Source organism: Oncorhynchus gorbuscha, linkage group LG18 (genome assembly GCF_021184085.1).
Source record: "Oncorhynchus gorbuscha isolate QuinsamMale2020 ecotype Even-year linkage group LG18, OgorEven_v1.0, whole genome shotgun sequence".
Taxonomy (NCBI): Eukaryota; Metazoa; Chordata; class Actinopteri; order Salmoniformes; family Salmonidae; genus Oncorhynchus; species Oncorhynchus gorbuscha.
This window is the reverse complement of record NC_060190.1, coordinates 27,821,332-27,835,172: the sequence shown is the minus strand read 5'-3', so window position 1 is coordinate 27,835,172 and position 13,841 is coordinate 27,821,332. Positions and strand designations below refer to the sequence as shown.

The following is a 13,841-nucleotide window of genomic DNA, read 5'->3' as shown; positions in this document are numbered from 1 at the left end:
CCAGACATCCCAAGAATATTGCTGAACCCAAACAGTTTTGTAAAGAGGTGGTCCAAAATTCCTCCTGACCGTTGTGCAAGTCTGATCCGCAACTACAGAAAACATTTGGTTGAGGTTATTGCTGCCAAAGGAGGGTCAACCAGTTATTAAATCCAAGTGTTCACATACTTTTCCCATCCTCCACTGTGAATGTTTATACGGTTTGTTCAATAAAGACATGATAATGTAGAATTGTTTGTGTGATATTAGTTTAAGCAGATCAAATTTATGACCAATTTATGCAGAAATCCGGGTATTTCCAAAGGGTTCACATGCTTTTTCTTGCCACTGTATGTTATGCAGGTGAGTGAGGACCCAAAAGCGACTTAACAGAAACAGAGTTTATTCAAGTCCAAACAGAAAAATAACAAATCCTGAATCCTTAACAGGAATTGTCCAAACGGGGATAACAGAAATCCCCTAGTTTGTAGAGGGGAACAACAGGATTAGCGGCCACAGACTGCAGGTCTCTTCGGGTAGGCGCAGGCCGTAGCTGACAGAGACACCTGCTCACACGCAGCATCTGATGAAGGCAAAAACACGACAGGACGGAACAAGTACACAGCGAACAGCAAACAAGGATCCGACAAGGACAGAAGCAGAAACAGAGAGAGAAATAGGAACTTAATCAGAGGGCAAAATAGGGGACAGGTGTGAAAGAGTAAACGAGGTGGTTAGGAGAATGAGGAACAGCTGGGAGCAGGAACAGAACGATAGAGAGAGAGAGGGATAGAGAGAGGGAAAGAACCTAATAAGACCAGCAGGGGGAAACGAATAGAAGAGAAAGCACAGGGACAAGACATGACAATATATGACAAAACATGACACTGTATGTCTATGGATGTTATATTCCTGCATTATGGGAAATGTTGGGTTAACAATAGACTCAAACTACGAATCTGACCAGTCCTGACCCTCTCCAAGTACCATAAGTGGTGTAAGGAAAATATTGTTCAACCAATGTTATATTTGGCCCACAAATATTTAGCATTTATAATCACATCTATTGACTATGTCACAATTATTGCTTGATATCTGAGTTCAATTTTTATTTTCAAAAGCATTGATTCCCTTTTCTGTTATATTTATCTTTGTGCTTGAAGAAGCTGCTTAGTATGACCTTTGGTGACATGATTTTCGGTAACTGTTTTGTTTGTACTTATACCCTGAAAGTTTTCAGTCTTACAGATGCTTATTTAATTGTAGCCAACACTGTTCAGTCGTAATTGAATTTGCATGGGTTTATCCTTACATTATTTGATATTGTAGTAAGCTGCTATGCCTTCCAATGCCTTACATATCTGTAAATGTGTGTATTTTGAATTGAAATCATCACAAAATAAGAGAGCTTAGCAATCAGTGTTTTGAAAAATTACGTTTTTGGAAAGCGATCCACAATCGACTTAAATGATTTATGCTTCTGCCAAATATTTGTGTTATCTTATCATGTTCGTGTCTTGGAGATTGAATGTAATTGACTGAATCAATAATGCTTACTGAAGGAATTTAAGCATATTTTGAAATGCATGTGCAGTATCTACAACAAAAACCCAGCGTAATTTGTTTTTAAATATAGGCCTCCACAAGCCATCTAGGTATGTTTTTGCAATTTATGCTTTGCATTTAGTTCTACGGTTCAGTTCCAAATGGACATACATTATGTCATATTCACATACCACAAAATGTTAGCGGATATTTAGTAAAAATGACATAATTAGAATGATATCCTCAAGCTCAGTTATGACCGCAAATACAAAGAAAAAAAATGTTGATGCACTTGATCGGCGCACGATGGTTTATAGATTAACACTGCCATTGTGATATTGATGAAAATGTATCATAAGTATTTAATTTCATTCTGAGACCAAAACCTTCTGTAAGCTGTAGTTGTGATGAGAGTCTGCTTATGGAACCTGCTTCAGTTCCCATTGAACCACAACTGTTTGGAAAGTCTTGTACAATAAATAAAAATAAAGTTTATTACAAATGTTTGGTGCAACTGTGAGTTATATTTGAGGCGGCATGCAGCCTAGTGATTAGAGCATTGGGCCAGTAACCAAAAGGTTGTTGGATCGAATCCCCGAGCTGACAAGGTAAAAAAAATCTGTTCTTCCCTGAGCAAGGCAGTTAAATCAAGGTTAAATTAAAAATATATACTACATATACTATATAATATATACTACATACTATGACTGTGTCACACCCTGATCTGTTTCACCTGTCCCTGTGATTGTCTCCACCTCCTCCATGTGTTGCTGATTTTCCCCAGTGTATTTATCCCTGTGTTTCCTGTCTCTGTGCCAGTTCATCTTGTATGTTTTTTCAAGTCAACCAGCGTTTTTCTGTTCTCCTGCTTTTTTCTATTCTCCTTTTTCTAGTCCTCCCGGTTTTGACCCTTGCCTGTTTCTGGACTCTGTACCCGCCTGCCTTGACCACGAGCCTGTCTGCTACTCTGTACCTCCTGGACTATGATCTGGTTTTGACCTTTTTCCTGTCCACGCCCATTCTCTTGCCTACTTTTGGATTAATAAACATTGTAAGACTCCAACCATCTGCCTCCTGTGTCTGCATCTGGGTCTCGCCTTGTGCCATAATAGACTGTCTAGCAACAAGAGAATTACGAGTAACTAACGCTGACTGTAATTCTCTATCAACAAAGCAGGACATCTTCTCAATGATCAGGGCCCGTATTCATTAAGTGCTAATCTAGGATCAGTTTAGCCTTTTAGATCATCTGATCATAGATCAGCACTCAGACTCACGTCAACATTTCCCATCTTTTGAGGATGAATAGAGCGAATGAAATAAACAAAAACCAGGTTAAAGACATCAAACTACTGAACGTACAAAAATAACTCTACATAATGCTACAAACTTGAGCGGCAATATCCTTCTATACATCCTTTGACTATGCCTTAGCACTCTGGTTGTACAACTGATGTACAACCCATCCTCACAATGGTCGTGATACATCTGATGTTTTTGCAGACATCACACAACTATTGTATCACAACCATTGTGTCAAATGCTTTGTACAATCTGAGTGTGTCAGTTGTACAACCTGAGTGTCAGTTGTTGAGTATACACTATACACTAGTATACACTAGGCCTATGGGCTGTGACCACACTCTCTGAGGGTGTCATGGGGACAAAAAAAAACATTTCCTATTCACACATTGGTATAAAACACACTTGTACATGCGTGAAATAGGACAAACATAAGCACCCACAAAAGTATTATTATTATGTGCCTATGATATCTGACAGTGTGAACACTCTCTCCACGGCACCTGAACTCTGAGACGTAGTCCTCCGTGGTGGGACTCAGTTTGAGGAAGCTCCACATAGAGTACAGGCCGTTGACGTTCAGGCTGGGCGGTGAGTTGAAGACCCTCGGTCCGTCCTTAGACCAGCTGACCGACACTTGTTCAGGACACAGAGGTTGAGCGTGCACTCCTCATCCTGCAGAGGGCGTAGTGGCTCACACTTGATAAATATCACATTCATAGGGGTGCCTGTTGAAAAACACACATGGGTCCTATTGATTAGGCACAAAATGGAAGAGAATTTACAGAAACAGGGATGGAGTAGCTGGACTTTTTGTTTTGTAAGCCCTAGTGAACATAACATGATGAGGCACATTACGTTTGCACTAAAAAGTTATAAGAAGACACTTGAATATATATCTTGAATATCAGCTCCATCAGATATATTCTGTCTCTGTTGATGCATTCTCCTGACCAAAATTATGAAAACCAAACATGTAGAATTCAATTCAATTTCCAGGATGAAGACTTCCCCACTAACTTGTATTTCATCTACGCTCAATCAATATGACAATTACCACGATATAGCCAAGCTCTGATTGGCAGAATACATTTGTGAGATAAACAGGAGTCTCAAACTTGCGGCCTGTGTGCCAGAATGTGTGCCCAGGGCCGAACAGGTTTGTGACCCAGAGCTAAAATGGCTACCATGTCTCTGATGAGTTAGTTACCTTGTGTGTTGATATGATCAACAACGTATTTTGTATACTGGCCCAGAGAAACTGGAGTGATACACGCGGCACGTGTCGACCGCCCTCTTGTCCTCCTGAGCCATGGTCATCTCGATTTTACTCCACATGCTATATACCTGCTCCCAATTGTTTCTCGACCACTCGAGGTGGACTTTGTCTGGGTAGAACTTCTCAACCCGACAGCATAGCACCAGCAAACCTCTCCACCTTTGGGATCTGAGGAATGCTGGACATTTTTAAGAAAATGGGAAAGTGAAGAGTGAAAAGAGTGTGTTAATTCTAAGTCTAAGTATTCAGACCCTTTGACTTTTTCCACATTTTGTTACGGTACAGCCTTATTCTAAAATGTATTAAATGTTTATTTTTCTTCCTAAATCTACACACAATACCCCATAATGACAAAGTGAAAACAGGTTTTTAGACATTTTTGCAACTGAAGAACAAAAATAACTTATTTACATAAGTATTCAGACACTTTGCTATGAGACTCAAAATTGAGCTCAGGTACATCCTGTTTCCAATGATCATCCTTGAGATATTTCTACAACTTGATTGGAGTCCACCTGCGGTAAATTCAATTGATTGGACATAATGTGGAAATGCACACACCTGTATATATAAGGCCCCACAGTTAAAAGGCACGTACATTGCAGCCCACTTGGAGTTTGCCAAAAGGCACCTAAAGGACGCTCAGACCATGAGAAACAAGATTCTCTGATCTGATGAAACCAAGATTGACCTCTTTGGCCTGAATACCAAGTGTCACAACTGGAGGAAACCTGGCACCATCCCTACAGTGAAGCATGTTGGTGGCAGCATCATCATACTGTGGGGATGTTTTTCAGCTGCAGTGACTGGGAGACTAGTCAGTGATCGAGGGAAAGATGAACGGAGCAAAGTACAGAGAGATCCTTGCTGAGGAAGTAAGACTGGGGCAAAGGTTCACCTTCCAACAGGACAACCACGCTAAGCACACAGCCAAGACAACACAGGAGTGGCTTCGGGACAAATCTCAGCCAGAGCCCAGACTTGAACCCATTCAAACATCTCTGGAGAGACCTGAAAAAGCTGTGCATCGACGCTGCAACCTGACAGAGCTTGAGAGGATCTGTAGAGAAGAATGGGAGAAACTCCCCAAATCCATGCCAAGCTTGTAGCATCATACCCAAGAAGACTCGAGTCTGTAATCGCTGCCAAAGGTGATTCAACAAAGTACTCAGTAAAGGGTCTGAATACTTATGTAAATGTGTTATTTATTTTACATTTGTAATAATATGAAATGTGGAAAAAGTCAATGGGTCTGAATACTTTCCGAATGCACTGTCAATGGCTTCTCCACTCCCTGCGGCTGTAGCCTGGAATTGATTCAACTGCTCAAACTGTAGGTGCCGTCTGGATTGAACACAGCCATTCCGGTACACACGTATTGTGTGAGGGTCCTGCGGGCAAGATATCACCATAAAAAAACATGCATAGCATAAACAGCTACCCTAGGATGTATTCGCATACATTTAGTAATACAACAATAATAAAAACTGAACTTGTTTCATAGCCAAGACAAGTACTGTTGTTTGCTTGTAGGGCTGACTTTGACATTTGTCCCAATAACGTTACTTCTATGAAAACCCTAGTGATATTGCCATGACAATCAAAATACTGATCGTTGTTCCTCATACCTTTACAATCCAAAAGGATGAGCATAATTGTGATGGCATTGTTAATATCCCAGCAGCTATTCATTGGGATTCACGTTTGGTTGGGATGTTTACCGTGACAGGACTGGAGAGCAATTCTGAAAGTAAACATTTACGCGCCTATCTCAGTCATGTGATTTCCCAGGTCCAATTGAAACAGGAAAGCTCATAAAATAACTTCCCAGCTACAATTGAAACAGGAACGCTCATAAAATATCCCAAGTAAGGACTTCCTTACATGACAAGGGATATGATTGTGGGCCATCAGAAAGGCACAATAGAAATTGGATTGAGAAATCATTGCCTGCCTGCACACTGTGTGGGGCAGAATGAAGAACCTCATTCTAGATTCTCATTACATTGAATTAACCAGTGAAAGAAGTGGTCCTCTGTAGCTCAGTTGGTAGAGCATAGTGCTTGCAACACCAGAATAGTGGGTTTGATTCCGGGAACCACCCATCCTTAGAACGCATGACTGTGAGTCACTTTGGATGAAAGCGTCTGCTAAATAGTGTATATTATTATGTCAAGAAAAAACACAAACAAATAAAGCCAAGGATCTTTTATTTCAATAACAAATATTTGTAGTAACATAACATTATCGGACCGACAGATTCTCCACGGTCTATGCCTATATGCTACCATCTAAATATCAAATAGAACACTTAACAAATCAGTGCCAAACGGGACATGTCCTTGTAAATGCATTGGTACAAACGATCTCATAGGATTCCTTTAACAGACCATCGACCTCTTTCTCCCACTCACCCGAACTTTATCAAGCTTATTGACAACGGCGTGGGGCTTCTTGGACGAAGCTGCGTAGGCCTTCAGCAGCTTCTCGAACAGAACCTCTGTGTTGGGGTGGGTGCTCAGGAAAGCGTTCTCCAGCCTTCAGCAGCATGATGGACGTGGTCAAGTCTCCATGCACGGTGTCCTCGTCACGCATTTTGGCCAGAATCTGACCCATCTTCTTAGCGAGCTGTTCCAGACGGTCCTCTGGGATTTTCTGGGTGGAGGAGAGCTGCGTGGAGGCGATGTGGTCTCTGACGGTGATGTAGCCCACAATGTCTTCAAGAAAGATGCAGTGGGAGGTGTAGTCTACAAAGTAGACGACTGGTGCAGATATGCCTGGAGAGAGAGAGAGGGAGAGAGAGAGGAATATTAGACACTAATAAAGATTAATGGTAGGCAGGCATGTATATTACAAACTGGGTCGTTTGAGCCATGAATGTTGATTGGCTGAAAGCCGCGGTATAGCAGACCGGTATACCACGGGTATGACAAAACATTTATTATTTTTACGTTGGTAACCAGGTTATAATGCAATAAGGCACATCGGACGTTGGTGTATATGGCCAATATACCATGGTTAAGGGCTGTATCCAGGTACAGTCCTTAGCCGTGGTATATTGGCCAAATACCACAACCTGTTGGGCCATATTGTTTAAATATATTATTTGATATGTATGACCTCATATAAATAAGATAACATACTTACCGTATAGACCTTCCAATCATCAACATCCTGTAAATCGGAAGTATTTCACAGTTGTCCAGCTCACAAAGACACCACAGCAACATCTCTGCAGTGCGGTGCAGCTCTGCAACTTCAATTTATTTCATGATTTGAAACCATGTAGATCCCCAGCAGTCACTCAACAGCTTTTCAACAGCGAAGTATTGAGAGCACCTCTTGCATGATTCTGCGATGTGTGCGTTTTTCATCCAGCACCGGTTACCTATACAATTTAGGAAACCTTTACTTTACAATGGTCGGCCTGCCCAAAAACCCCCCGATATACACGGGCTTCTGCACCCTGTTTCATCAGTTCAATTTTCTTGAGAAACTGCAGGAGGGCCACACTGTTCGCCTCAACAGCCATGTTTACAAATCACTGTTTTTTTCTGCTTGCAGACAAGTGGCACAATTGCATGTATTTAAAAGTTCTGCCACCCTTAGTTTCAGTGTAAAACTGACAGGGATATTTCAACAGTCGAAATGTAAAAAGACTGGAGATTCAGCCAGGTCACAGATGCTATCACATCTGTAGGAATAATTCGCGAAGGCAAATGATAGCCTACTGCGATGTTTTTAAATGTTTTCATAAAATAACTATCACACATTACGTTTTTCCATACGTGTTGTCGTTCATGTGGGCTTAATCGATGTATGAGTTGAAATTAATGCTAGGCCTATGGTATGGGCCTACCATTTTTCAATGATAGTTTCACTAAGTGAAGCATGGGAAAAGTTTCATTAGGAGTTCGATTTCTTTGGAATATTTTAAATGTTGTCGAGATGTCGGCCCCTGGTGTCAAAAGTTTGAAATGGAGTCTCTTGCAATTTGAGACTTGCAATTTGAGACGCTTTTCTCTGCCACGTAGCTTCAACTTCCTGATGTAAAGTCATACATTGTGTTGCTCCGAAGTTAACCAAATGCATCTTCACCAGAAATATTGTAAGAACATGGTAAGCAAATTTACTACAAAAAGGCTACAAAAAACAAAGCATCTTAGTCATTGCCTTACGTAAATGAGTGCACTCGAGCGCGTTCTTTGGAGTTTAACGGGATACTTGACTTTGAGTCTATCCGCATGATGGGAAATCTTACATTTTGTTTTACCTCGTCGTTTCTTCTTTGATTTGAACTTTCAGCCAATTTTGGTAAGGGTAGTTAGTGTATGTAGTCGACTGTCTAGGCTATATCTGTGCTTTAGCCTATTAATATGCGAACATTCAATAACGGTATTCCATGATAGCAATGATGCCTACGGTCCAAAGATGTACAATCAAAGCAATAATTTATTTTACACTTCTGATATGATAAATATAAAACATACTGGTGTTTTACTGATAAGCGCATCAACAATGGCAACAGGTAAAATCGTGGTGAATATCGTATGTATTTTGTACCTTCAATGTATTTCTTATTTTCCATATAGCCATTAGTATGAACCAAATAGGCCTGTTTGTTTTGAGCAAGCAACAAAACTGTGGTGTTTGGATGGTGACAGAATAGAATATTATTATACTGTAAATTGAATAGAATAGATGGGATATAATAGATTAAAAGGCCTTGTAATCAATGTATTACCGTTATTCTAATTGAAACAACGCTGCTGCAGTATTTTTGAAAGGACATGTTAAATTCATCATTGCATTGTCATCTCCTCTCTGCAGCCTATTTGCAAGGAATATTACATTTGCTACCAGTGCATAAGGTGCTTTTTCAAACAGAGAAAACGAGCAATGATCTGATTAACGGCCAGAGTGCATTTTGTTGAGCCAATCTCAAGTGGTCTTGTCTAATGAAATCAGTGGCATAAACAGGGGAGTTGTCATGACTACAGAGCTGTGCGGCCTCTTGCGCTCGATGTTCTGTTCGTGCGCCGCAGGACATCTCCTTTTGGGCGCGCGAGGTCATAAGCGTTTTATTTCTCTATTTATAAACATAATTTTTTATGTTTCATGGATTATTTTTGCCTCTGTTTTAGAGTCGAGAAATGCCAACATGGACTGAGCCTTGCTTGAACTGAAATGTGTTTTTAGTTGAAGGAATAGCAACTCAATATTATGGGTAAGTTATTTGAATTATTTCAACCTAATTATCTTACAACATCAAGACAAGCTGTTATGAAATGACACAAAATAACTTATGAGACCACTAATTGTAAAATACAGGTGCAATATTTGCACATTGCCACTATGTTCTACTGTCCAGCTCGTTATTTCATTGGATGTGCATAAAACCCAATTATGTACATATGTACATATACAGGCACACATACAGTAATATGAAAATAGACACAAATGATTACATTGTGTTGCACCTTAATATTTTTTACCTTCTGTGGAAACCATTATCAATTGTATCACATCATCCAAAGATCATTCAAATGTTAACGAAATGAATCCTATACTCACATAATGAATTGTATACTTATATACTCCAAACCTTTTTCCTCTTCCCTAGGTTGCTCCACCCTGGCCCTCTCCAGTGTGGTGTCCACGCTTGGTGGCCTGGTCTTTGGCTACGAGCTGGGGATTATCTCCGGGGCTCTCCTCCAGCTCCAGGCCGAGTTCCGACTCACTTGTGTCCAGCAGGAGGCTGTGGTCAGTGCCCTTCTGATCGGGGCCTTGCTGGCCTCCCTGGTTGGTGGGTGGCTGATCGACCGCTACGGCCGGAGGAACTCCATCCTCCACAGCAACGTCCTCATCCTGGCCGGGAGTTTGATTCTGGTCAGCAACTCTTACTTGGCACTGGTGGTGGGCAGAATCACAGTGGGCTTTGCCATGTGCATCTCCTCCATGTCCTGCTGTATCTTTGTATCGGAGATGGTCACCCCCAAGCACAGAGGTTTTTTGGTGACTCTGTACGAAGTTGGTATCACTGTGGGCATCCTGGGAGCTTACGCCATAAACTATATCCTGTCCGATGCCAGGCAGGGATGGAAGTATATGTTTGGCTTAGCCATCGTGCCTACTTTGGCTCAGTTTGTCTCCATTTGGTTTCTCCCGTCCAATGCCGGAACACCTGCAGCAGTCCAAAGAGGTCTTATTCACTCCATTGAGAATCACAAAGTGGAGAATTCGGCACATGTTTCCAACATACTCGATAACCCACAGTACAGCTTTCTGCACCTCTTTCAACAGAAGGACAACATGAGGACCAGGACTACCATTGCGCTAGGCTTGGTGATCTTTCAACAGTTCACAGGTCAGCCCAATGTGCTCTTCTACTCCTCAACCATCTTTCAATCAGTGGGCTTCAAGAGCAATGCCTCGGCAGTGCTGGCGTCCTTGGGCTTGGGGGTAGTCAAGGTGATCGCCACCTTGGTCTCCATGGTGTTTGCCGATAGGGTTGGCAGGAGGCCTCTGCTCATTGGTGGATGTATAGTAATGTCCGTGTGTTTGATGACCATAGGACTTTTGAGCGGGCATTCAGTGGTCAACACCAACACACCCTGTAATGCTGGGGATTATGTCAATAACAGCACACCCCTATCGCAGCTAACGGTGGGAAATCAATCAAGCTTTGACATTTCTGTCAGTCAACACCTTGGACGTCACGATAGGACTGAAGTAAGGCATATCGCTTACGATGCTGAGAGATCCTTAGGTACTTTGATGCCAGTGGCTTCTCCAGCTGTCCACAATGGAGTGGTGAACTGGATCATTTTATTCTGTATGATGGCAGTCGTCAGTGCATACTCAGTTGGATTTGGACCAAGTAAGTACTTTCTCCTAGGATTATTCATAATTATTGTGTTTTCTGGCAAATTATCTAAATGTGGGGCCACAAGATTATTGTTAAGCTTTGCTAGAACTTGCTTTTGACAATCATATGGCGTTGTCTTGTGAATGACTAGAGGTTAATGTTTGTGAATTTTCCGTTGCATAGTGACCTGGCTCATTTTGAGTGAAATATTTCCTGCTGCGGTCAGAGGGAGAGCATTTGCCTTCACAAACTGCTTCAACTGGGCTGCCAACTTAATTGTCACATTCTCCTTCTTGAATGTCATCAGTAAGTGTCTACCTCTATGAATTCACATTCAAACAAGTCCGGTTTACTACCATGCATTCAGAAAGTATTCAGACCCCTGGACTTTTTCCACATTTTGTTACGTTAGAGCCATATTCCAAAATTGATTCAATATTTTTTCCCCTCATCAGTCTACACATAATACCCCATAATGACAAAGCGAAAACAGGTTTTTAGAATTGTTGCACATTTATTAGAAATAAAAAATGATATACCTTATTTACATAAATTTTCAGACCCTTTGCTATGAGACTCGAAATTGAGCTCAGGTGCATCCTGTTTCCATTGATCATCCTTGAGATGTTTCTACAACTTGATTGGTGTCAAACTGTGGTAAATTCAATTGATTGGACATGATTTGGAAAGGCACACACCTGTCTATATAAGGTCCCACAGTTGACAGTGCATGTCAGAGCAAAAACCAAGCCATGAGATTCTCTGGTCTGATGAAACCAAGATTGATCTCTTTGGCCTGAAAGCCAAGCATCACGTCTAGAGGAAACTTGGCACCATCCTACGGTGAAGCATGGTGGTTGCAGCATCATGCTGTGGGGATGTTTTTCAGCTGCAGGGACTGGGAGAACAGTCAGAATTGAGGGAAAGATTAACGGAGCAAAGTACAGCGAGACACTTGATGAAAACCTGCTCCAGAGCACTCAAGGCCTCAAACTGGGGTGACTTTTCACCTTCCAACAGGACAATGACCCTAAGTACACAGCCAAGACAACGCAGGAGTGGCTTCGGGTCTCTGAATGTCTCTGAATGTCCTTAAGTGGCCCAGCCGGAGCCTTGATGTGAAACCAATCGAACATCTCTGGAGAGACCAGAAAATAGCTGTGCAGCAACGTTCTCCATCCAACCTGACAGCGCTTGAGAGGATCTGGAGAGAATAATGGGAGAAACTCCGCAAATACAGGTGTACCAAGCTTGTAGCGTCATACCCAAGAAGACTCAAGGCTGTAATCGCTGCAAAGGGTGCTTCAACAAAGTACTGAGTAAAGGGTCTGAATACTCATCATGTATTTTCCAAAAACCTATTTTTGCTTTTTCATTATGGGGTATTGTGTGTAGATTGACGAGAAATAAAACACAATTTAATCAATTTTAGAATAAGGCTGTAACGTAACAAAATGTGCAAAAAGTCAAGGGGTCTAATTACTTTCTGAATGTACTGTATATATAGTGCCAGTCAACAATTTGGGCACATCTACTCATTCAAGGGTTAAATCTTCAAAGATTGAACTATATTCCTTGTATGGCGCTCAATCTAGAATGCAGTGCAGTATTTAGTTAAAAAGTATCTACCTGGCAATTAAGTTGATGATGTTTCGTCACCAGATGTGATTGGTTTGTCTGGGACATTCCTTTCTTATGGTCTGATTGGAGTGGGAGCGGTGGTGTTCTTTTACTTCATGTTACCAGAGACCAAAGGGAAATCACTGGAGCAAATAGACAGGGAGCTCTGTTTGAAAAGGTATAACTCAAACTTCAGTCTATCATTATGCAGTGAAAATAGAAATGCTATTTTCAACATGATCTGAAATGCAGTTAGATCTAGGAACTTATCTGTTATTTCTTTTGTAGGGTACACAACAGTGAAGAATGCTGGAACATCCTTAGCAGGAGAATCACTTCCCCCGGGTATCAAAGAGTGCACATTGTTAGCTCAGCAACCCAATGTTGAGTAAGTCTACCCAAGTGTTACATTCTAAGTATATATACTGAAACAACGGACTGATGCTAATGGCGGTATTGAAAAGTTTAGCATAGTGATCCGTCCAGCTACCATAGCAGAGCTTACGACATGACTGAACAATGTTTTCATTGCACTGGTATTTCAAACGTATTTTTCGAATGCTTGTGAACAATTCTGTCACTTGTTTTCACAAATGAAAATGAAACACAATGTTTTTGCAAGTGACTCTGCTCTTTCTACTACTTTTCAAGTCTGCAAGAAAAATAACAGCAGTTTTTCATTTCCATCAAGAGTCAACCTATACGGAGGTCATCATCTGGCATCACCATCATCAGTTTAGGAGTCTGAGATCGCTGATCCACTGAGGGAGTCTTGCTCTAACCAATGACAATGTTGTCCTATCCTTCACTTTGTTCTATGTATAACCCAAGTATGCCTAGCCTACAATGTTTGTTTGTAAAATGTTTAACCATTTAGAGAACCATAATGGAAATAAGTTTTCAAACTTTTGTGTCATCCTCAAAGATTTTAAATGCATTATCCACGTGTGGTTGTATTGTGTTTGAAATCAAATAAATCTATAACCTCGACTCCATAGCCGCATGGGGCTCCTTAACTGGGCCGTTACGGCGCAATTGGTGATCTAATCTAATGAGTCATTCAAAGTAATTAGTCTTTCAAGTTCACAAGAATTCATCAAATGGCACTCTGCCAGATAATGAAGCTCTAAAACAGTAGTCTAACTAAACCTAGCATTACAATGAAAATGTATCACAATTGTCACAATTAATTTCAAACATAGCAAAATGTATATACAGTGCATTCGGAAAGTATTCAGACCCCTTGAC

At 41.1% G+C, this 13,841-nt stretch overlaps 1 protein-coding gene and 1 pseudogene across 2 annotated transcripts; one reads left to right on the top strand and one right to left on the bottom strand.

The window, feature by feature from the left end:
• Positions 1-6,304: 6,304 nt before the first annotated feature.
• On the bottom strand, positions 6,305-7,637 carry LOC124004131 (annotated as a pseudogene).
• A 463-nt stretch (positions 7,638-8,100) lies between these two features.
• slc2a10 (solute carrier family 2 member 10) lies at positions 8,101-13,588 on the top strand. 2 transcript variants are annotated; one of them, XM_046311751.1, is made up of 7 exons: positions 8,101-8,224; positions 9,250-9,332; positions 9,729-10,985; positions 11,157-11,279; positions 12,636-12,771; positions 12,882-12,981; positions 13,285-13,588. In XM_046311751.1, the coding sequence occupies exons 2-6, from the start codon at positions 9,329-9,331 to the stop codon at positions 12,979-12,981; spliced, it is 1,620 nt and encodes a 539-aa protein (XP_046167707.1). In that variant the 5' UTR covers positions 8,101-8,224; positions 9,250-9,328; the 3' UTR covers positions 13,285-13,588. The 2 variants fall into 2 exon arrangements, with proteins under 2 accessions (XP_046167707.1, XP_046167708.1); XM_046311752.1 differs by having other exon boundaries at positions 13,245-13,588.
• Positions 13,589-13,841: the final 253 nt, after the last annotated feature.

Excerpts from the sequence above, each read along its gene's own strand:
- slc2a10 (XM_046311751.1), top strand. Across the intron at positions 10,986-11,156 it reads CTCAGTTGGATTTGGACCAA|TGACCTGGCTCATTTTGAGT; the intron begins GTAAGTACTTTC and ends TCCGTTGCATAG. Across the intron at positions 11,280-12,635 it reads CTCCTTCTTGAATGTCATCA|ATGTGATTGGTTTGTCTGGG; the intron begins GTAAGTGTCTAC and ends TTTCGTCACCAG.